At 41.2% G+C, this 25,714-nt stretch overlaps 1 protein-coding gene across 3 annotated transcripts in view; it reads right to left on the reverse strand.

Annotated features, from left to right (window-relative positions):
* The window catches only part of GAREM1 (GRB2 associated regulator of MAPK1 subtype 1), a 101,414-nt gene that overhangs the window by 58,541 nt on the left and 17,159 nt on the right, over positions 1 to 25,714 (reverse strand). The window contains exon 2 of one of the 3 annotated variants that reach the window (XM_085052754.1): positions 20,132 to 20,272. The exons of 1 other annotated variant lie outside the window; for it this stretch is intronic. In XM_085052754.1, the coding sequence (XP_084908880.1) occupies positions 20,132 to 20,272 (141 nt within the window). Of the gene's footprint in view, positions 1 to 20,131; positions 20,273 to 25,714 lie in introns of those variants that run through there. One more of the 3 variants, XM_085052756.1, reaches the window with a different exon arrangement.

Genomic DNA, 25,714 nt, shown 5'->3' on the forward strand with positions numbered 1-25,714 from the left:
AATAAAACAGGAAAGATGGTTACAGAATCTGTTCTTGTAAGAGTTCTGATTACGTCACGAATTTAAGAGAATATAAATTATTGTCTTTACTACTTCCTCCAGTGCTTTACATTGCATTTACCAAACAGAAATAGCATGCAAGGACTTTGCAGCAGGTGTTCCACTTTGCTGTGCTGCAGCAGTGTCCCACTTGGCCACCAAAGGCCACACGCCAGTGGTGGGGCACCTCTGGGGAGCTGATGCTCCAGCCCACAGGACAGCTCCAGAGCTGAGGCACAGCTGAGGCATGTGAACAGATTCAGAGTCCAGTGCTATGTAACCAAAAGCTGCTGCTGCTGCTTCTGAACTGTTAGTGGTTGGACAGACATTTTCCATTGCAATTACATGATGCTCTTCTAGTTTTGCATCTGTGTTCATGAACACACTGCAACTCAGTGCCAAATTGCAACTGTTCTCACAAATATTCCTTTCTAGCTGGATACCAAGTACTTTTAAAGCTGGTCTCTGGTCAGGATCAGGCTAGTTCAGTTACTATTCTTAATTCTGGGTCTCTATTACACAAGCCCACACAAATACTTCAGCCCAGAGCCAGGAATTCCCCTTCATTTTCCATCACCTCAGCCTGCACCATCTGGTAAATAAAAATACAGAGTCTCTCATCTTAGGGAGCAGCTTAGTAGACATGGGTTATAACAGTTTCTTGCTATGTGTCCAGCCCATGGAATTTCAGTCTCATCCGCCTTCCCGCTTCACCTGGGAAGTTCTCCTTTTCTCCTGGCTGGGCCTAAACGTTGAGATGCCTCCAGAACAAGACTTTCAACAGCATGTTCATAGCCAAGAATGCAGTTTATCTCACAAGGAAACATGGGAATAGCCCCACTGTCTTGTCCTTGCAAGACTACAACAATAAGTAACCTCTTACTGGAAGGTTTACAGAACTTAACAACCATAGAAAACCTACTGCCACCATTCTGGACCTGAGAAGGATTTATTCTAACGCAAAGCAGCCCTTAAGACCATATACCAGTAACTTTTTAGGAAAGTAATAATGGCTTTTGTCAAATAATATGTCAGTCTTGCTAACTGCACAGTGAAATAGGGGAAAGTTTAGGGCTTTTTTAAAATGGCCCAAAATCTATCCTCACAGTTAACAGCTATTCAAAAATATAATTACAAATTTATCCTAGACAAGTTCAGCATAAAGGCATTTTTTCCTCCACCGCTTTTCACAGATCTCAAGAACACAAAGCTTTTACTCAAAACCTAAATGTAAAGTATTGAACTTGCAGGACAGTGGTGCTTAATAGATGAACGTGTATCTGAACGACTGCAAAACAAGAGGGAGAGAACAGTCTAAAAGTGACTTTGCTATATTTAGGAACAGCACAATCAATACAATACAAACATCAACTCTGCGAATATAACTCGGGTTAGTCGCCAATGCCTGGAGCGAGTACATCTGCAGAGAAAAAAACAAACAAATAAATAAACAAATAGTTAAATCAGTCTGATAGCATAAGGGAAAATATTCCAATAAAAGAATTTGCTGGGCACAGAAGAAATGCTTGCTTTCTTTTAGGAGAATTTACTAAATCTCTACACACATTTAGCAATCTCTTAGCTGTTCTTCACATGTTTAGTTTGATTTTGTTTTAGTTACTGTGAGACTGTTAAGTAGCCAAAAACATTAAGGTGATACCACACACAGGCTCAAAATGACAGGAAAAAAAATAAAATAGTGGCAATCTAACAAACTCTACTGACAAAATAACTAACTTTGCAGCTCAGAGGGAAATGTTGCATTATAATCTGGATGCAATCAAATCTCTGGTGGGTTTGTAAATCTTTGCTAAGAATAATCTGTCTGGTTGTTTACACTGCTTAGAAGAATACTTCTGTTGACACCCAAAGTTTGATTTCCATGTTGGCCTGAACTCTTTCTTCTGTAACTGTTCGCAGACAAAATTTTGTCATCTCTATTAGTCAGACCTTCTGGAATCGTCAATCATTGAAGTTACTAGGTCTCAACAAATCATAAATGACAATTCCCATGTAGAAAAGGAAGAAAGAAACTATTTACCATCAGACTGAAAGACATTCATGGAAACAGCACTGTGAAGAAATCAGTAACACATTTACAGTGTTACTGATTTCTTCATGGTATACATTCCATTCATGATGAAAAATCCTACAAATGTACATGGACACAAAACCAAATAGATTTGGCTATTATAGTCTGGATGTGGAGGTTTTTGGTTTTGGTTTGTTTTTTTTAAATTTAATTTTTTTTTTTTGTTCTTGTGCTCTTTCAAACTAAAAACTTATTATACAGTATTAGCCTCTACAAGCTAGTTTTAATGTTTGCAATTTTATCCACTGGAAGAAAAGAGAGGGGAAACAACAGTTGAAGGCATCTGTTTCCAAATGGATTGGATATGATTCAAAGAGTCTGCAGTCCAACTCTTCAAGAAGAGGTGCTCATATTAAATAATACAAGTGCTTTGTATATGATCTTGCACCTGCTCTTTTCAGTGGAAGCCACGTTTATACTGTTTGTCACTCCTCGATGTTTCTGAGCCACAGCAGCCAAGAGTAAGGAACCTAAAAGGTGCTCCCAAAATGCAACACACATAATTCTTATGCTGTGCATGGTTGGGAATGACTAATTCAGCACATTTAAAATTAGTACTTGTATTTACATGCTACAAGTTGATAAGGACACATTTTTTTGTTGCTGCTATTACAAACAAACTAAATCTAATGTGGATTCACATTTTTGTTGTTGCTGCCATTACATATGAACTACATTTATTATGAAAAAGGCTAAACAAATATATGCACCCTCCTACCTCTATTATCTCCATTCACCCCTGGGCATTAAACTGATATTGCTATCATTTATTTCTGCATATAGATGGATGTTCTTTTATAGCCACTAGATCAAGCTTCAGTGTTTGAGGCAAAAGGCTTTTGAGCCTTAGTTATCTCTGAGTAAGATTTGGAAACCTTGCCATCTGCAGCCTCCACCTCCTGTCCCTGAAGTGAACCCCAAGATCCAGGGCACTGTGTTCAAATAACCAAAAGCCACCCACATTGCTCCCTTGTATTTCTCACTTTTTCAACCATAGTTGCGTGAGTAGAATACCAGAGAGAGAATGCAAGTATTTCCAAATACTCAGAAGTAGGCTCTTCTCAAGAGCCCTTATTAGCAATCCAGTTCTACTCCCATTGAAACTACTGGGACTTTTATCACCCTCTTGAGCAACAACAACAACAACAACAACAACAAAAGAAAAGAAAAATCGATGGCTTAACTAAGGAAATGTTACATACTTCCACAAATGTCTTCCTGAGAGGCCAATGAAGAGTTTCATCTAATCCTTCCCTGACGCTGTTTGCTTTTTCACTTACTTCAAACATTACCCAAAAGTTCTGACATCACCCACGTGCCATAGCCACTTTCTTCTTACAGCAGAGAGAGAAGAATTTTTTCATCCAGTGAGGAATTACCAAGGGAAACAACTGATGAGCATTTCAAATGAAGAAAATACTTGGTGAAGAAATACCTGATGAGGGTTACTAAACCCTTGAACAACAAAACCAATCACTCAAGACAAATTTTGGAGTTATAGTATTTGTAAATTTTAAGCATAATTAACTTGTGAAACTCATCTGGCCTAAAAAGTCATGATATGACATACTCTAGCATGCAACAACACGGAGTTGTGGCTGTGTACCACAAGCAGAGCCTAAATGTAAAAAGACAACACACAAAGTTATTTTTAAATCTATTTCAGAGAAACTGTCTGAAGACAGAAGTAAGAGGGTGTCTGTATTCATTTTAATGGCTCCTCACACATAAGAACAAATTTGTAAAGCAGTTTTGTTTATTTGTTTAGTACAGAGAATTCCTGCAAGGGAGACTCATATTTATAACAATGCTAGTCAAAGTATTCAGTCTCCATTCCCAAGATCATTCCTCCAACTGAGGAAAGAAAGAAACAAAAAGCCTCATCTGCCAAAACCAGCCCAAATTGTTTCTATTGTTGATTTCTTTTGAAGTCAATGATACTGAAGCCTTGGGCAAATGCTTACCAACCAGGTCCCCCATTTTAGTTTTCCAGATAGCTATCCAAGCAAGGTTTTGAGCTTTATAAACAGCTAAACCTTTACAAAGAGAACATGTTTTAAACTGATCCAACTAAATTATGAACAAGATCAAGTATTACTCAAGTGCTGCCTTTCAAAATGCAACAGCTGAAACTTTTGATTCAGATTCAGAAGAGCAAGGCTTACTGGTTCTCAAGGGGAGGCTCCAGGCAGTAATGCTTATTTTCTCCTCCACTTTATTTTATAAATGCATCTGAGGATCACTGTGACTGGACCAGCAACTATGGAAAGCAATCAATACCCATCATCACCACACACAATGCAAACACTAGAAATACGCACATAAATCACACATATGGTTCTATGACACAGGCCCTTCAAAGTGAGGGTCTCTGTTTACACTCAGGACAACTCCTATCCATCAGAGCAGCTTATGAGCACAACAGGCATTTAAAGTTGAAAATGTTCTTACCCTGAAAAAGTAGCCTTGTATTAAGCAAGGCAGCAGATGACTCTGCTATTGATTTGAGCAAAACAATCCTCTCAGAAGCATTCATATAGTGGCTTGGTTTTCAAAACTTGGGGAAGAGAAATTTAATTTTTGTAGGCCTTAAACACTTACTAAGTTTCTAATTCTAGGACTCAACCTTCCTTCCACATTCCCTTAAGAGCTTTTTAAAAATGGAAAGGATGGACTGCAAACTTCTTTTGCAGAAACTTTCTAATGGAAATACCAGCTTCCTTGCACACCCACTCAGAGGTATACAAGTTGTGGCAACTTGTCATAGAGGAATTTCACAGCACCCCATACTTCTCTCACCATCTCCCTCAAACACGTTAGTTAACTTTATGCTGGGCTCTTAAAATTTGTGACATTAGACACCTGAAGCTAAATGAAATACTGAAATATATTAAAGTACTGTAATTTGGTTGAAAACTGCACATGAAAGAATTCTTCTGGCTATCTTTTTAGGGCCAGAGAGGGAAAGTGCAAAAGCCTGTTTTTGAGTTGCATTAAATTTACTTTACCCTTTTTCAGATTAATTTAAGACAATGGAAATAAACTAGATGCCTTATGAGTTTACTCACAGATAGGAAACTGTCAACTACTTACTGTACAGTCAGCAGGACCTACCAACTCCTGATCGATCCTATTTAACTCACCAAGCTGTAAGAGAGTGCACACCCTTTACGCTTTATAACGGAAAACCTAGATTTAAAAAAAATAAAACATCCCATGAACATCCCAACAGCAAAGAACACAGTTTAGCTCAGCCACATTGGTAAAATTAGGTAGGCAATTTTGCTACATTGCTTTTTTGGTTATTTGCCTAGCAGAGCATACCTTCCTTAAAATATATTTACATTTTTCTCCCCATGAAAAGCTCAGCCCACTCACACTGAATGATTTTTACTGCTTACACACAAAGAAGAAGTATCTGGGAGTAGTCTGCCTTCTGGTATAGAGATACCTTGGCAATCAAATCAAAGTGAGATCTGATATTGGTGTGTATATATAAATAGACAGAGGGGCTATTATTCACACCTTGCTATGATAATATGACTTGGCAAATACTGAGGGTCAAATGCCTCTGCTCTCCCCCCGTCCCTATTGTGCTGCTATAATTGGTCACCAGCAATGTGACATAGAAAAGGTTTGCACATTCGTACTCAGCTGGCACATGTCCAGGCAAGGCCTGGGCAGGGAGAGCTTCCCAAGAGTCCCTGCTAGACACACACATTTGGAAGAAAGCCTGCAAGACTGAAGACTAACAGTCTACAAAAACCCCTCCAACACCCAGACTGTGTTAGGCAGCTGAAAAGCTCATCCCCAGATTCCGAACCAGTCTGTCAGACAGCAGACCTGGCAGTGCCTGAGGCCAGCAGCACAGCTCTGTTTCCAGGCTGCCTAGATAACAACTGCGCAGCCAAGGGATGGACTGGGAGAAGTTATTTTAAGTTGCAATTACTAGTTAATACATTATCAAAAGAGCTGGATGAGCACAGTCATTGCTGCTAATAGCTTCCTTTTCCCTTCCGAAAGAGCAACCAGGATTTTAGCCATGGCAACTGAAGACAAAGCAAATAGCGCCAGGTGAAGAGTTAAGTGCACACTACTGCTGCTACCACCCCAGTGAACTCCAGTACCTCCCATTCTTTTTTCAGGCACTCCTATCGAAACAGGTCCGAAACACATCCCTCTTTTTTCTTGTAGACTTACTTAACCAGCCTCTTCTTAGAGAGGATCCAAGAAACCCACCATGTAGTGGCAGTGCTCAAGGCAAAGGACTGCACAAGCAGCCCTCTCTCTTCAGATGAAGGCTGGGCAGCCCAAATGCACACAGAGGGTGGCAAAGTACTTTGCACTTTCAAAGCAATCACCAAGTGGCCAAGGAAAGTGTTAGAAATCACAGAAAGAAGGAAAAGCAGCCCTACTGCACATCAGGTGAGGCCGAACTTCAGAAGGGGTTTGCAGCAAGATGCTGGAGCATGGAGTATTCTCCTTTTGCTATGCACAAGCTAATTCCAACCTGAGAACAAACACTAATGTCAGAGCCAATATTAAAAGTCATTGCTATAGCACAAAATATTCTTCAGCAGGCAAGGTTAAGTGTTGAAGGACAGCCCAACCTTGCTACTGAAGTCATAAGGCTGAATGAGGAAGTTGGGCATAAATAAATAAGTTTTTACTTGCATGAATCCTTACACAGCAACACCTTGGCAATGGATTTCTCTTAGATCAGTCACACAGCTATTACTAACAGCAGAGACTGATAATCATAAATTTTATGCTCCCATGCTGGTGGCACCCACAGTTTAGAAACAATGGTCCCATCAATCCTCCAGACCCATTACTGACTACCAAATACAGTATTTTCCGACAAGTATTTATTGAGATTAATTTTAAAAGTATTTTAGAGACCAGCTGCAAACATTTACTTCAGCCTTTCTGACTACCGTGACTTTCAAAAGTCAGACATTATGTTACTTAATTTTATTTATCATTGAAAATTTCACAGGCTCTAAAAAAGTATATATAGTACCCAGCCACCATGAGAGGCAAAGAACTGTGTGCTTTCCCGTTTTCTAAACTAGGTTTTGGAATATTTTCTTACCGTTTTGGTAACAAATTGTTGCAGAAGCTACAGCAAAGTTTTGTCTTTCTCTAATACTTACATTATGTTTCCCGTCCCCCCTTCCTGAAAGGAAACTCACCAAAAGGTTGCAGGATTCTAATTTTTTTTTTTTCTATCTGGCAAGAAGATGCTGCTCTAAGACTGTGCCACACACAAACTGGATGAGCAGCCAACTGCTGTGTGGGAGGCTCATTAAAAAGGGCCATTTGCTTGCCATATGTCTCTTTCTTCTAGACAGACTAATTCTAGTCATTAGAATTTTAACCAGAAATGCAGATTAGCAAAGCAAATTTTTGTCAAAATGGCACCAGAAATTTTCATAAGCAGAGTACTGAGAGCCACTCAGTGCTCAGAGCAAATTAGCCAGTTTGACAGGGGAGCCCTGATCCCAAAGCAGGGCTGGCAGAATGCCTCATCCTTGCAAGGCTGGTGTTTCCTGACCCCCCAGTGGGGAGTCCTTGTCCTTCCATCTCTTCCTCCTCCTGCCATCCACCGCCACCCACACTGCTGCTGTTGTCCCCTACTTCCCCCTCCACCAGCATCCTCACTCCTTCCTCACTCCCTCACTCCTCTCCTTCCCTACTACTGCCCTAACACTCCCACACCCAGCAGGACGACTACAGCAGTATAAGCTGACAAGATCTGTCTGCCATTAAAAAGTCTGTACCCTTTTCTCCCAGCTTAGGAAGGCAGCACAAGCATATTTGCTCCCAGCCATATACCTTGAAAAGCTCTTGCAGACCTTTGGATCCACTAGATCCATCAGATCCTTTAACACCTTTGTGTGTCTTGTCCAGTGTGTGTGCTGACACACCAGTGAGCAAACACAGGTAACCCACAGGCAGCCACAGACTTCCTGAAGTGGGACAGTGGTCAGTCAGCAGCAATCAAATTGAGAAAAAAGGAAAACAACCAACCAACCCCAACTCTCAGGATTTCAAGTCCATCTCAGTCCTCTTTTACACTCAGATGAGGCAGTTTTTCAGATAGGAACATATGCATACTAGATCTCATTATAAATGTCAGTTTCTCTTCTATTTACATACTGTTTTAAGACACTATCGGTCTGAACTCAATTTCAGATTTTCTGTTGATTTTATTTAGAAAGTTTGTCTAAATTCACATGCTATGTTTCTATAGCAACTCTCCTCTTGGAAGGCTCAACAGCACTGCATAGAAAAAATCTGATACCATGAACAGTTACAAATACTGACCATTTCCCCCACCCAACATTCCACAGTGTCTAGTGAAGCCTAAAGCAGATTTAATATCATACAGAAACTTCATTCCTACTCAGAGTATTTCTCATCCCACATCCCAGGATATGCTGTAGCTCTTCCCCTACACTGACCCTGAGGAACACATCCTTCCTGGCAGCTGGTTCTGGGTTTCCAAGTCACACTTGTAACAATCTCTCAACTCAGATCCATGAATCTAATGCAGCACTACTTTGTTTTTCTTCTATTTTCAGCAATGCCATTTGTGTAGCAAATGTCTTAATTCTCCCACATAGTTTGAACCCTTGTAGTTAATTTAGCAGAGACATGGTAGCTAAAGAACTGGATTATTCAAGTCACTGTGCCCATCCATCTCACCACTGTTTCTCTTTTCCCATCAAGTTCACAGTGATCCCACTTGGCCTACACAGACTTTACTTTTTGAGTCTGGAAATGCAGAGGTCCATGCAGCATTTTATCAGAGACAGCTTTCCCCAGTCAATACTTTCCATTGAACACTTTCTCCTCCACAGACGCACACCTCACACTTGCCTATGCTCAAATAGTTTTTAATGGTTAGAAAAAACAATATACAAATCAATTATTCTGGCAGAACAGAATGAACACACTTCCCATCATGTTGACGGGGAAGACCTTCAGGTGTGATCTTGCATCCCAATCACACATCCCTCTTCCTTTTTAAGCACGTGTGCAGCCATCATAACAAAAACAGGACCTTTTACATGCTGAGCTGGTCCACGCACAGCAAGAGAAGGATCAGGTGAGCACCATGAAACAAGGCAACAATGAATAAATGCAGCCTGCTTGAATTAGTTCAGCCACTTAAAAGCAGCCAGCCAGCCTTGGCTGGCTATTCCCAGTCCACTGCAAAACAGAATTCACGTGAGATGAATGGGAAAGGTTAAACTGGTGACAAATATTTAAACAGCATGATGTGAAGGTGCCTCCCCTGAAAAACATAACCTTCTTAACACTTTGATTTAAAAGGTCTTTCTTACTCTACATAGGCTATCAACCATCCAAGATGACAGCAGCACCTGTCAGTGTTGTAGGTTTTATCCTAGGTATGCTCAGTAGCCTGGCATTCCTAGTTTAAGCACATTTACAAAGGCCTTTGACAGTACTTCTTTGTCCCTGCTGCACCTGCCTTTGGGGTTAAACTGCACACTTGGGTTCAACAAAAGAGTTGAGTCTCACCTGGAGTAAAGGAAATGTATGGAAAAACAGAGCTTCATGTCTGTACATAAAGCTGCGAGAAAGTACAAACTTTCAGTTTCTCTCTGTTGCACAGGTCCTTCAGAGCAAGAAGTTAAATACCCATGTTCCTCCTCTCCGGGTAATAATGGTCACCTTTGCTATTAGTGTTAATAGCTTCCCCCCTGCCACTGAAACAAGTTCATCTCTGCCAACTGAGAACAGAAAATCTCTACACAACAGGTCACAACAGAGGAAGAAGCTAGGTTTTCCACTTCTTTAACTCTCAAAGCTCACTGAAGTGCCTTTGCCTGACACAGCAGAATCACTGCCTTGGATCACAGGCTAAATTAAACACACAAATTACATTCTCCATATAAACAGTTATACATGACTTAAATAGCATGGTTTTATTTTCCTATTGGCACCAATTGGTACAGTAGTTCAGTCAAAGCTTAGGACATCAATGATATCAGTTGCTTTAATTGGCAGCACTGACGTGACCAGCTCTCGTTCCCAGACATGAAGTGTGCCGGTTTCCATAGGGAGGATGCTGGCCGAAGAATTCCTACCACACTTCCTATCACTTGTTTTGTGCAGCAAATACTGGCTCCAGCAGGGAGGAAAAAAAAAAAAAAAGTCTGTTTGGGCATCCAAAAATTCACAGGATGATGTCATCCTGTGAGACAGATTTCTCTGCAGCTCCCTCCCTAAACACACATGACCTATCAAAACTCCTGCTTCACATTCCTGCCAGCTGGGTTCTGTATTTACAGAAGGGAAAGACATCAATAATTTTTGCCTTGCTTCTTTGCCATGTTAGCTCAGTTGTAAGAGTTCCCCCTCCAGCCCCAGAAGAAAAAAGAGACAGTCTGTCTGAAAGAGATTTCATAGACTAATTATAGAAAGCTCATGGCAATTTCTTCCCTCACAAATTCCCATGCAGATTTAGCCCATGTAACAAGTCATAATATCAGTAAAGGAAAAAGTGGGGATGAACTCGAAACTAAGCAAAGCCAAAAGCTGAAGAATCAACCAAATGAAAAGAACTGTGCAGTAGCCCATAACCAAATTCCCCAAGCATTAAGGACTGTACTTCTTTGCAAGTCTTTATCTGCTACTAGTATGAACAGTGATCCAGGTAAGAGTCATGGGTAAGTTGCATTGGTGACTGCTTCATTCCTAGCAGTTACTTTTGCTTGCTTTCTTCTGCACCTGGTACTCTGTATGAAAATTCACGCAGTATTACATAAGAGATTAACAAAAGGCATAATTGCCCATATGAACCATCAACTCAAAACATGCAATTTTTCAGAATTTAATAAAAATTCTTCCCCCAAGTTTGCACAGAAGGGAAAGCATATTTTTTAAACTGATTAAACGTAGCCTTTACAACTCCCTTCTCTTTATTCTTTTCTCCCATCAAGGGATAACTTCAAGGCCAGATGGGTGGTGTTAAAACTGTAAAACTTCTACTTTAGGAAAACTGTTGTGAAGTTCCAGATTGCAATTATAGACTAGGGGGTAAGAGACCCTCTTTGAGCTTCTTAACTACACTTAAAGACTTTTAACTGTATGGTTTTCTACAGGCCTGTCAGGGTAGGCAAGGGGTAAAGCAGCTTCACACTTTATTCATGCCTTGCTCAGTGCCTAAAACAGGCACTGTTTTCCTGCCCCAACCTTGCTGACAGGAGCTCACCAGCTGGGTAGGCTGCATTGCTCATGCAACTCCTTCCTTCTGAACTCTGAAGCTAGACCTCATGAAAGAGGAGAACAGCTGTCTCTTGGGAACTCAGGAGCCACATTTCCAATTTCCTTGTGGCCTCAAATTGTTAGAAATGTGGGATCACACCAGAAGCTCGAGTGCAGCCCTGAATACACCTCAGATTCCCAGTGGGGATCAGCCTTTTTCTCTCAGCTTCCCAGTGGTTAAGTTAGGCAGCTTTTAAGACCCTCTCCCAAGCACTTAAGTCTTTCCAGCATCATGCAAATGAGCCCAGCACTCCACTGTACCAGCCAAGAGCTAAGGCAAAGTAATTCAAGCAATGCCAAGCAAATCCTGTGTGATTCAGGCCATCTCCCAGTCTTCCGGGAACCAGTTTTCCTGGCTGCTATTCTACCCTTCCCTCAATTGCAACCTTTCAAAAAGCCATCCTCCCCAGCTAATTTCTTTTGTACGAGCCTCTAGAACTTTTTCCTAATTGATGCAACTCCAATCAGCTTCTTTGCTGCCCATGGAGATCTGAAACAAGCAAACAAAATGAAATAAAAAAAGCTCACTCGCCACCTTATAGTGAATTCTGCTTGTAAGGTCACAGCTGAGTTTCAGCAAATTTCAAGTCTGCAGACTTTGAGTAACAGCCAAGAGCTGTGGAAGTCTGAGAGGAACATGTGATACTCGGAGTCATCAGCTGTGAGAGTTGCAAATTTCCCTCTCTCTTCCTTTCTCAAAATAAAACAAATTCAACGCTGAGGCAAATTTTAGGGTTTTCCTTTTTAAAACAAGGATAACATATACTTGCACTGAAGTCAAAGTAGAGGAGAGCAAGACAGATGTATCTAAAAGCATGCACCTCTTCCCACCTAGTACCTCACTGTAATAGTACTGAAAAATATCACTATCATCACAAGCTTTTAGTCCCTGTAAGGCACCAAGCAAATCCCATGAAACAAAGCAAATTTTGTAGTATGAACTGGTGTCTACAAGCCACAGACTCCAGGTTAGAAAGCAAAGCAAGAAAGAAAATGCAGGTATTTTCATTCTGTGAATTTCTGGGACACAATCAGACTCTTTCTCCATTACATGGAATATCACTACCCTGTGAACTAATCCTACTTTTCTCATTACATCAAAGAACAACAGTCTTTGAAGGCTGCAGACTCTTACAGCAATTCCAGTTTTGCTGTCTGGCCCATCTGAAATATCTGGAAGGTAAACTGGAACTAATCAAGTGTTGAATGTGGTATCATTAGAAAGCTGGATACAAACTTTGATATATCCAGCCACCAAACTCAACATCAAGAAAATTCTACAAGTTCTGTAGGGAATACAAGAAATCTCTCATCGATATACGGCTGTATGTACACAAAGAGAGAAACAGTTTCACAGTGTGTTGGTTTTGTTTGACCTGGTTTTGGGTAGCAGGAGGGCCACAGAGATGGCATCTGTGAGAAGCTGCTGGAAGCTTCCACCATATCCAGCAGAGCAAATCTCTGATGGCTCTGAAGATGGACATGCTGTTGTCCAAGCCTGGGCCAATTAGAGATGTTGGTTATGCCTCTGTGATAACATATTTAAGAAGAAATTCAAAACAAAGGGACACACAGGTTTTTTTCTAGCCAGACAAGAGGAGGAGGGGAGAACATGTGAAGGAAAAAACATGGAGACACCAAGGTCAGTGGAGAAGAAGGGTGAGGAGGTGCTCCAGGCAGCAGAGCTCAGATTGCTCTGCTGGCCATGGTGAGACCATGGTGGAGCAGCTGTGCCCCTGCAGCCCATGGTGTCCACAGGGGATGCAGAGATCCACCCACAGCCTGTGGGGAGGTGCCCATACCAGAGTGGGAGGATGCCTGGAGGAGGCTGTGAGCCAGTGGGAGACCCAGTGGAGAGAGAAGTCTTGCTCCCAAGTTGGAACAGCCTGGCCTTGGAGGACTGTGCCCTGCGGATGAGTGACCCATGCTGCAGCAGTTTTGGGAGGACTGTCTGTCCATGGGGGAACTCATGTTGCAGCAGTTTTGGGAGGACTGCTGCTTGTGGGATTGGAGCCACACTGGAGAGGTTCACAGAGAACTGTCTCCTGTGGGAGGGACCCCATGGTGCAGCAGGGGAAGGACTCCTCTCCCTGAGCAGAGGAAGAAGATCTCGGGTGACAAACTGACCAAAACCCCCTCACCCTGTTCCCTGAGCTGTTGGTGGGAAGGAGGGAGGGGCTGGGGGAAAGAATGGTGCTTTAAGGGCTTACTTTTACTTATCATTATCCCCCTCTGACTCTGTTAGTAATAAACTCCTTTGTAACTCTAAGTTGAGCCTGTTTTGCCCTTGGACTGTTTCCTCCCGGTCCCTGTCTCAAGTCATGAACCCTTCATTAAATTTTTCTCTCCTCTGCCCAGCTATGGCAGGGAAGAGTGAGTGAGTGGCTGTCGAGGGTGCCTGGTGTTTGGCTAGTGTCAAACCATGACATACCATGACATACAGTCTGCTGATTTTAACTTAGGGGGATAGTAACTTTAAGGAAACTACAAACAAGTCTATCTGGGTCCAGAGAAATTAAGTCAAAAGTGTAAGATTCTAAGCAGTGCAACCTGATGAAGAATTGCACTGCATTGTTTCACTTGATGCTAAATTTCAATCATCTCTCTACGCTGAAAAGGTATGGCTGATCCATAGCTTCCTTTCTGGGAAGCTGTCAGCACATGACTCAAGAAGAAAGGGAAAAAAAAAGACATGTATGTTTTCCCTAATAGTTATAAAACAAAATGCAAAGTAGGCAACATTCTCCAACACAGGTGATCTGACAAAAGGGGAATCTTTCATTAAAATCGAGTAAAAAGCTGCTACTTCACCAGACTGGCTAATGGGGGCACAGGAAAGAACAGGTAGAACAAGCATAACCAGAGATAGAAAAGAAATAGGCAATTTTTGCCAGCAACCTCATTGACTGCATTTTGATTCTGCAATTTGATATTGCACTGTAGATCAATGGAGAAGTGTTTGCCAAAATTTAAATGGGCACAGAAGTGAAATCACAGACAGAACCATGGGAAAGTCTGACAACTTGTTGAAGGTAATTCTCTGAGTAAAAAAAAAAAGAAGAATATGACATTTGCCTGCATATGAGAAGAGTTCATCCAGTTTTTCAAGGTGACAGGTTTGAGAAGGATAGAAATATGAAGAACTTCCAGACTACAAAGCTGTGATTTCCTAGAATAAAAAGCTAAGTCTTTGTGGGGAAATGAGGTAGCAACATACTAAAATCAAGTCAATAAATATATTTTAAAGCATAAACATTTCCAGAAAAGCACGTAATTATGCTATATGGGCAATTAAAAGTGTTACAGACATTACTGATCTCAGAGTTGAGGAAGCACAAACTGTTCAATAAAATGAATGCCCTCTCTCTCTCTGCAATACTCAGGCACTACTTTACAATCAGACTTTTAAATGAATACCAAATACACTTCCTTCTACATGTTTATGGGGAGAAAAGGGTTGCAGTTCTCAAGAACTTCACACAGTCACGTATTCAGAACTACAGAAGTAATATTTCTCTTTTAAAAATATGAAGACTATATGATGATGGCAATGCTTTCTTTCTTAGTACTTGAAGTTTTCAAACCCCCAATTAATTTTCAGATGCACAACCCTTTTCAAGGGAAAAAAAAAAAAAAAGAAAAAACAAAACAAAACTTGAGTACTGGGGGGGTTAATTGTGTGGGCAGGTTGTTTTCTTGGTTTTCTTCTAAGGACATCCATTCATTAATCATTTACCAGCCCACATACACATGGCAGCCTGCCTCTCTCAGGAGCACTGCATTCGGGCCCTGCTCTCTAGAAAGTGATATTCAGCTGTAGAGCACAAAAGCCTCAGGAGAACTATGTGATAGCTCAGTGCCAACTTAAGTTCAAAGCAAAACACAAATTAAAGCGCAAAACATTTCATGCCAGGGAGTGGTGTGCCTGTTGGCTGGAAAGGATTCACCTAAGTTCTCTACTCCAGAGCAGTGTCCCTCCCTGACTTAGATCTCACCCACCTCTTTGAACTTAAAATTACCCCATCGGAGCTGTGCTGCTCCACTCACTCACACAGAACAGGCACAGCTCTCCCTGGCACCACCCGCTCTTCCCAGGGAGGCAAAGCACGGGACAAAGTGTTCTTTGTCTGACACCACCTTCCCTGATCAGCACACAGCATTAAATTGCTGAAGGAATGGAGAGTCTGAATTGAAGACAAGCAGGCTCCCCCTCTGTCCCCAAAGTAACACAAGCTGGCAGCAATGCCAACAAGCAAAGGACGTGTGCCAGTCTAATGTTTGCCCTTCTCCCCAGGGCCAGGAAGAACTCTCCAGCAAACTTACAGAAGACCCAATGTACTATAAACACCTAAGAGTGCTCAGCATCACCAAAGAAAAAATCTGAGCTCTTCCAGACCTTGGATGCATTAGGATCAGGGTGGCTAATGAGAAACAGCAGCTGCTGTCATCTTTTCAAGACAACTGGGAGATGCCTAACTCACACCATGCTCTCCTCCCTCAGTGTCCAAGGGATGGCTAACCCAGAGCAGGCAGCAATAGGCCTACAGGAATGGCCAGACTGTGCTTTGGAGGCAGCCATGCCTTTGGACTCGAGAGAGAAACTTCTGCAGCTGCATGTTGCCAGATCTCAGGGAGCTCTCCAGCTCTCCTGCTGCCAAGGCAAGTTCACTCCTGAGAGGACCTGCAGAGAGTCTTCCTCCATGTCAGCAGGACATGGGGAGGAACAGGCCCATCAGGCACTGCTCCGTGATTAACAAATCAAACCAGTAGAAACAGGTTTCAGTAGGGTGTTTGTTGTACACCAGTTCCAACACCAGAGAAGGGCCTTCTGACTCATTCCCATCCAACACCCCACCTGGGGAAGGTTCACATGACAAGGTTTTGTATTTCCTCATTTAAAATACATTAAGAAAGCTATCAGCACACTTAGGTAAGCAACCAGAGCAGGGCACTGGTGATTATTCTGCATTAGCAATTGCACACCTTCACTCTGTGGTAGGGAGGTGTGAGTTCACAGGAATATTTTCGACATCCTGGATGTGTTACAGTGTGGCACGCCCTAAAATAGGGTGTTACTTTCTAATATCTTTATAGAAGTATTTTTGTTATTAGTTGCCTCCTATGCCCACACAGATGGCAGCAGAGACATAAGCGGCATTCCCTCCAAACTCTGGGTAAAGCTGAGTAGAAGCTTACAGAAAAAGAAAAGGATTTTCACATGTGTATGTTTGTCTCTTTTTTTTTTAAACATCATCTCAAGGAACAGCTTTGCTCTCAGAATGGAAAAAAGCAAGCAGACAGTTGAGAAAATGAACCATCAGTTGCAACAACAAAGATAAGACCCTAAAAAACCCCAACATTAAAAGTCCTGTTAGGATTTGATTAAACATGGCAGTGAGTGTTGGGGGCAAAATTACCTAGATGCTGGCAACCCATCCCAAAGTACTTTTTTCTTTCATTGCATGCACTCACCAACACTAGCATGGCCTTTGAAAAAGGCTGCACTGTGTAGGTGGGGGTATGCACACACTCCACAGCCTTCTGTGACACTTTTCCTGTACAGCAGGTTTTAAGCAACCACATCCAACTCAATCATCCACTTTCACATCAATAATCTGCACTCAAACAACTGTGGCCATGTAGCACAGGCATTTGCAACAGACTGAACCCAAGCCATTTACAGTCAGAGCAGAACACCTCTGCGGCTTGAGCTGATGAAACCTCAAAAACACTTTTGATAGTTCTGAGCTGTAGAATCCTGGAAGGTAATGCAAGAAGAGTCAGACAGCACCCAAGGGCCACAGTATTAAAACCCTGAGTGTCTTCAATGCTTTTCAGTTATCATAGAACACATCTGAGATGTGGTCATCAGCATATCCCTGGGACACATCTTCCTATACAGAACCTCTGCAGAAGAATGAAAAGTATCCTTCTTGGCAAGCAGCAGCACAGCAAAGTGTAATTCTACAAGGCACCAACATGCCCTGTATCTTCCAAATTCAGATAATAAATCAGTATTTTCCAGAGGTTACCAGGAGAGACATTTATCAAGGTAAAGGTTAGAGTGCTGCCTAAGCAAAAACTAACAGTAATATTTAACATGAACTGGAAGGTACCAGTAATACACACTTGCTTTTAGAGTAGAAATTCAGTGTAAAGGATTTCAGAGTACCAGGAGGAAAACAACACTAGTTCAGAGAGCTGATAAGACCTTCCTATAAGTATCAAGTATGAATTGTGTACCCGAGGAAAGCAGAAGACACCAAAGGAATATCCATCTGCTGTGATGGTTGACCTCAGATTCTTGTGAAACCCATTTTTTCACGCCAAGACAGAGCATTATCAGGACATTAATTTTGATATGCTTTCCATTCTATATGCATGTGAAGACTTCTGTTGTTTTAACAGCCAGAAACATAGTAGTTATTTGGTTTTAAATACATAAAAATTTAACTTGATGCTACATTAATTTTTACTCAAAAGAGAAGCAGACTGGAGAGAATATTCAAGAGAGAATGGTTACACTAACTGCTGTCATATATGACCTTTAACAGCAAAAATTAACCATGTCTACCATCACCAACAGAAACAACCAGGGTAGCACTTTCATAGTAGGGAAAAGACCATCAGCAAGACTGCACAACTCAGTTCTGTTAATGAAATTTCACTTAAGTGTAAAATACAGCATTTCCCGCCTTTAATAAGGCTTTATTGTATTTGTTGTATCATATTGTTTAATAAGTGTATCAAAACCTGATTTAGCAAGTAGCAAAATAAGATTGACTTTATGCTCATGTTTTTATATATGAGTGATGACTTTGTGGTACTTAAACCATAATCTCAGGAAAATAAAAACAATTTCAACTGCTCTTCCTGCTCAACTGCTACAACCAAAATAATGTTGCAATTTGTGACACTGGAATTCTTCTAGAGCAGTGAATGTGAGGAACTGCACAGTCAGCACTGAAAGCACACTCAGTGTTAGCTCACAGATCTCTGCAAGGTACTCCACAGCAGCATGAGTTAATCTTTAGGGTATGGAAGACACCTCTAATTACACTGAGATGTTAGCATCCAAGTGCCAAACTGCAGTGCTTTGCTAACTAATCCTTCACATGCGTACATTCATCTCTCCTTTCATGTAGGCAAGCCCATCAGACATGCTCTGGTTCTGCAAGTCAGCACAGACCATTTTTGTGAAGTTCCTTTTCAGCACTGGAACTCATCACGTATTCAGGAAGTGCCCTTACTAGGTGGAAATTTCTGAACTTTCAGATATTTTCATCTCATTGAGGGTTTTGTGGCAGGGAAATGACAGCAAAATGTATTTTGCTAACTAAACACACACTCTTTTCCTGCATTAACACAAGCTAGGAAGAAAAGCACTTTGAGACTTTTGCAGTATCTTAGGGGACAGATTTTGATGTTGCTGGTGTCCATGTAAATTTAAGATATGAATGAATGGAAGCATGAAGAGTCAGGAAACCCTCCCTAGCATGTCTTTGTTAACTTTAAAAATATAGAACCAAGCCTTCAGTAAACCCCTTAAAATCTTCTTTCATGCCAATAACCATTTTATTTTCCATTCTCCTTCTTCCAGGAATCAGTGTAAGGATTTTAAAACATGGCATTCACTTTGAAGGAAATCAAGTGTTTATCTGTCCATACCACTGGAGCTTATGCAGCCAAGAGGTGTAGAAAAAAATAAAAAAAATCAACATTACTAAGGATAAGCACTAGAAATTGTTTATATCAAGAAAGTTAATTTCAGAGAGTTTTAAAGCTGTACATATTACGCCACTCTATGCCATCAGACCAAAGCTTTTAAATGTATCTTTAAAAAAACTGACCTTGCAGCAGTGAACTCCAAGGAGAAACAGTACATAAGAAGGCAAGTGGCCTACATTGTAGCAGAGCCAAGTACATTATTCAATTGATAACTGGTTATACAGAAGACTAGAGTAAAACACTAAGCCTGTGTTTGTATTTTGTAGCCATGGCTCTTTCAGTTCACACTTTCCAGCTTTTAAAAGTTTTCTATCTACTGCTGTAAGATAAGCACTTCCCACTTACATTGTATTGTTCTATTCAGCTTATGAATAAGAACACTAAACAGCAGGAAATGGTGTTAAAAATAATTTCATAAGAAAGTAAAAATAATTTGAAATCATAAAATAAATATGGATTAGTTGGATCATAGCTACTTGGAACAACAGTATTACTCTATCACCCCAAAAGGCAGACAAAGACAAGGCACTACTGAGGAGCATTTGTTTAAAATTGCTGTATTATTATGAAGACTGCCTGTTGTTTACCACGGAAATATCAAAAAATCCCCTCCAGCTTGAGCGTAAAATCTATTCCATCTTTGACCAAACATTTCAAGGCAATTTCAGACTTTCACACTTGTGTCTCCACATTCACACATGAGAAGTGCTGGCAACTCATTATGCTCAAATTGAAACCAATTCCTCTACACAGCTATGTGTTCTGTCAATGTGCCACTCAATGAAATACATCTATTTAGTTAGTAGCCCTGGGAGCAAGTCAGTATCTCTTGCTGTATAACATTACTAAAAAGTTAAGTCATAGACAATGGCATGAGACGCTTAGCTTCACTCTCTCAAATATAGTGATCAGTTTAAGTGGTAGGCAATTCATTACTTTTGAATTTGTATTTCAGGTCAACAATAGCTTTACCTGCATAATGCACAGGGATTTCTATCTTTGGCCCAATGACGTAGTGACCCTCCTCCAGACTGTGAGCTGTAATTGTTGTCCACTGCCGACACGAATGAATCAGAAGATAATCGCTCTCCCGAAGACCTTCTACAGTTTCTCCTGCAAAACAGATGTAGGGTTTTTTTTTAAGAATGAAACAAACCACACTTATTGCATGATGAATCAGGAAAATTTCACAAGCACTATATTCTTATTGGTGTTCATTTTTCCCAAACTTTTTAATAATTAAAATTCAATTAAGCAAATTTCAACTCTATACTGCATTTGATTTTGCAGCTTAAGCACTTTACTTTCCAGAAAACAAACATGAAGCAAAATACCTCAGCACATGCATACAATATTATAGAGATGCAATCCAGATTACTGAGTAGTGACTCTGGGACTCCTTTTACAGATTTCTGCACAGACAGGCTTTTCATATTTCTATTTCTGTCTGCCTAGCTCACTTGATACAAATACTTGAGAGCTCCTTTAAATTTAAATAAAGGAAAAAAGAAGATTTTTTCATATTTTAGAAGATCAGCATCACACTACCACACAGTAGGAACTAGATATCACACTTTCAGATACAGAGATTTCATCTTTGTCATTCTACCCCTTTGCAAGCCACTGCTTAATAAGCCATTCATATGGCTGTAAACTTAATCCTATCACTTAAGGAGGAGAAATAAATAATTCAATAAATGAATAAAAAATTTCTCACACACCAAAGTCCCCTCTTAGAGTGAAATTCAACAAGAAGCCTACCCAGACAATGTGTAGTTCATCTTTCTAAGGCACTCTCTCATGCTCTGGTCTCTGTCAAACCCATCCCAAACACAGCCAGAGATCCAGCTCTCCTTTCTCCCCATCCCTACTAACTTTGCATTTCTGCAGAGCAACCTCCCCTCCTCTACAGTTTGCAGTGCCTGATCAGGTCTGGAGTGCTTTGTTTGGTTTTCCAGCAACTGCAAGAGCCGTATTAGACAGACCCCTCAACATGCCAGCTACACATCTAAAGCATGATATATGAACAAAATTTTGGAAAGCAGGAAACTGTCCTGTGTATCATCACAGAATTGCTTCACACACCTGCAGTCCTGCTCAGTACACTTCTACATTAAGCAGACAAAAAAATCACCCTTTCTCGTGGTGTCTTTAAAGCAGTCACTTGGACTTTCAGGAACATTCAGTAGACACTAAAGATGGGCCAAGAATAATGAAATTTTAAATTTCATTTTCCTTCTCCCACCAGCCCTCTGCAGTTATAGCCAAAAATAACGCAAATAGTTTAGCTCTGGAATCAAGTTTGGACAAAACCCATCCCCTTCAGCTACTACAACAAAGTGAACTTTCTCCTCACTGTCCTGATATTCCTAAAAGTCAGTGGAAGAATGAGAATTTCCTCAGCCTGGGGCAGCAGACATTTCCTCTGTTCAATCTCTGCAGAGGAGAGCTACTTCCCACTAAGCTTTTTTTTTTTTGCCCACAACAGGCACTCTTCCACTGTAGGCCAACAGCTTCTACACACCCCATTCCTGCCTGATTTCATGCTCCCATTCTATCAGAAAGCACCCTCCTACACGATTTAAAACACAGCAACTGGTGTGTGTGAGAATTGTTAGATTTTAAATCAGAAGAGACCATTACGACCATCTGCTCCGACACCCTTTGGCCACAGGATTCAGCTTGTTGCCTCCAGAAACCTGGATTTGGCTACACAAAGAAGAGAGCTGGCCCAGCCTAGTCTAATAGATGGACTTCCCTTGGTATCGTGTTCCATGGCTTGTCAAACCTTAAAAACATTCTTGTTTTGCACATTTGGGTCTTTCACTTATAACCATGGGTAACCTGCTATTATGGGGATGTAGAGGAGAAACAAACAAACAAAAAATTAAGAAGTCAAAAGGTACACAAAGCTCCTTAGTACCAGTTATTCTTCCTCCTACGAAGGTACATTTCTAGGTTTCCTTCTTTTTCACAGCACAGAAAGTAGCTTCCAGGTAAACAGGCTGTTTCATGAACCTGTTTCCAAGAGTTCCTTGCACCACATTCCTTGGCAGCCCAGACAGGCAGGCTGCTTAACACCAGTTCCTGATCCCTGGGAAGCACCACCGCTCCACCCACAGCATGCTGGGAATAAGGCATCTTGGAAAGCCTAGGGAAGAGTGGCAAAACTGCCATGCAGCACCAGAGAACTCCTTGGTCCCATCCATATCTTGAACGAAATTCAGATCTATTTGCTGGAGGAATCACGCATCTGCTCAGTTTGAGCAAATTATCAAACCTAGAGCATCTCCTGTTTTCTGTTCAGAGGGCAACTTCTAATAAGTATAAAAATTACCTTCAGCTTGCTGCAAAGCTTTACAATTTTGAGGGAAACCACAATAATAATAACAATAAAAATAACAATAATAGCAATAATAGGTGTTATTTGACACTCATGTTTCAGGTCAAAGAGTTGCACTTATGCTTCCTATAATCCATGGCAACAAGTAATTATTTTGTCCCACAACAAAATCAAACCAATCATACCTAAAGGAAGAACTAGTCTTTTACTAGTTTCACTGACAGTGGTGAACAAGTTTGGAATAAAATACAAAGCATTTCCAGTATGCTTTTACTCTGTCTCACAGTCTGTAGGTATAATTTCAGAATATTACCTAAAAGGAGGCTGGACTCTACATCCCAGATTGCAGGGAAATAATTACAGTATTACAATTTATACTCTCAGGAAAATAAAGACACCCATTATGAAAGGTGCTTCCAGCCACGGCTCGCATGCTGCGATCTGTTTAAGTGGTTGCTCCACTAAAACTGGGTGGGACAGGTGAGTGTAAAAAGAGATTAGTAAGGCAGACCCAGGAGTGACTACGTAATTGAGTCTGCAGCTGGAAGTAGCTGTATTTTTTTAAACAGAACCTTGGAAACCACAATTCTCATTACACTAATTATTTGCTGCAACTGATTACATCGGAAATGAATTTCGTGCTTTGCCACAGGAGACTGGAGGAGACCAGGTGAAGCAGGTGTGACAAGGAGTTGACATTCCCTCTGGGTCCTTAACAAAGGGCAGGTCTGTCCTTACCAAGCCCTGATATTTCCTAACCATAGGTGAGACAGATTCCTGGGGTTTGCTTTACAGGAAGAAGCTCCTTGTCACTAAGGGATTAATGGACTCTCAAAAACACCTGGCTAATCATGGCCTCCATGCTATGCGAGGAAAATGTGACTGAGGACAACAAAGCAACTCACTTCTTTCTTCCTTTTTCTTCTACTCTGTCTCCCCCATAAGACTTGCATGCTGTTTTTAAAGTGGTTTCTTCCTGGAGGAGAGGACCTTACAGGCAGCAGACACCTCTGACCCTTGCTACACCGCTCATGTCCCAGCCCAGCCCAGCCCAGCCCAGGCTTAGCCCTTTACACTTTTCTCGGCCAACCATACCTTGCAAAACAGCCACACACATTCAATCTGACTTCCCCCCCGCCTCAGTAACATAAGTTATGCAAGCCTTCCATTAATCACGTCTTAGCTGTGTGGGAGAGAACTCGGCAGGCCTCACATTCACCAGCTACGCAACTCGGTTCTCACCTATTCAACACACTCCTACGCTGCTGCTTACATAAAAATAAGACGCCATGAGAAAACAGAGCACGCGGGCCACTCATGGTTAGTAACAGTTTTGTCTCTTATGATCCAGTATGGATTAGCTGCTCTATCTTTTCACCTTCTCCTCCCCGCCCCACATGCCTGCAATATAATTAAACCACTACAAAGAATCTACAGGCAAATACTTGTGCTGGTCTTTTACCCCCCCAAATAAAAGTCAAGAGAAGCAATGAACTATCACATGAAATTCCCCACCCTTCCCCAAGCTGCCTGCTGCCTTCCAAAATATGAGTCAAGTTTATTCATAATAATGCCTGAGACTAAGACACCCCATGATTCGCTAGCAGCTCCCAAACCCTAAATAAAGTGTCAACACCCATCCTGGCCTGAGATTAAAAGCTCACACCTCAGAACTGAAAACTTAGCCAGTATGTTCCAACACAAGCATTCTGACCACGATCAGTATTTCGGTACTTCACTCAGCACCACCAAAGTAGCATTGCAATAGGTCTTCAGGTGTTCATTGCAAATAAGATTCACTACCACTTTTTAATTGCATGACCCTTTTCTGTACAATTCCTAAAAACTTCCAACATTGCCAACACCACCCTTGTTGAAGGGTAGCTGTGGGGGAAATGCTGACCAGGAAAGGAAAATCATTTGCATGTTGATACAGTCATTGAAAAAAAAAAAAAAAGGTACTTGCTTAACCAAGAGCCCCATGCTTATTATATACCATCTACATTAAATGCCAATACTACTTTAATAATTCTTTCCAGTTTCAAAACTGGACCATCTACATTTGGCAAATCTTGCCTCTATCATCATAAACACTCCAATTTCAAATGAACAGCTAACCACTGCAGTAAGACTGATGGAGGAGGAACATGATACCTCCATCTACAAATTCAGAGATGAAATTCTGTTTTCACCTACAGGTTTTAAGAGCCAGGTAAGAAAACAGAGGTCAGCTATGCACAGGTACTGAGTTTATATATGTCTATGCTGCAGCACAGAAAGAAGCTCATTTCTTTTGAAAAGAGACTTCCCTGCAAGTTGTTGCTTAAAGACACACATTTTTGCTCAGTTTAGCATTTCACAATTCCAAAATGTCTGTCAATGCCCCAAAGCCTCAGGACTAGAACTGAAGACCACTCCAGTTTTGAAAGGTCTGAGCACTTCTAGCTCCTCTTTGCTTCCTTCTGGATCACAGAATATCTCAAGTTAGAAGGGACCCCTAAGGATCATCAGGTTCAACTTCTCCATTCTCACAGGACTGCCTAAAACTAAACCATATGAGTAAGTATTGTCAAGATGCTCCTTGAACTCTGACAGGTTTGGTGCCCTGACCACTTCCGTGGAAAGCCTGTTCCAGTGACCAACCACCCTCTCAGTGAAGAGCCTTTTCCTAATGTCCCAATAAAGTCCACAAAAGAAAATTCACACAGGTCCCACATACTCTGCTTGCCAAAGACAACAATGACTTTTCAACACCAACCACTAAAGAAAATTCATGAAACAAATGAAAAGAACCAAAAACAAACCAGCAACAAAACTTTCAAGGTTCTCCTCCTAATATTAAAAAACTAACATTCAAGTAACTGCAAAATGTTCAGGCCAATATGACTCACTCATTCACAGAAACTACACTGCTAAAAATAGGCAGTGATGTACAGGAATATAAATGCTTTATAATGCCACACACTTTGTCATTGTGGCTAAGAGTTTGCATCACTGCCTTAAAGCATAAACTTTGCGTCTAGAGACATTAAAATAGTAGGTAACAAGGTAATTCAGAGAAAGAGAAGTCGTTGCGTGCAAGGTTCCAGTAACGTAACAGATTCCATTTACACACACCAGATGAGCTAGATACCATTTCCTCCTGCCAGGAAGATGGTTGTGGACACATTCCACTCATCTCATTCATCACGGATGACTGCAAAGTGAGCTTA

Source organism: Lichenostomus cassidix, chromosome 2, assembly GCF_008360975.1.
Source record: "Lichenostomus cassidix isolate B80296 chromosome 2, HeHo_3.0, whole genome shotgun sequence".
Taxonomy (NCBI): domain Eukaryota; kingdom Metazoa; phylum Chordata; class Aves; order Passeriformes; family Meliphagidae; genus Lichenostomus; species Lichenostomus cassidix.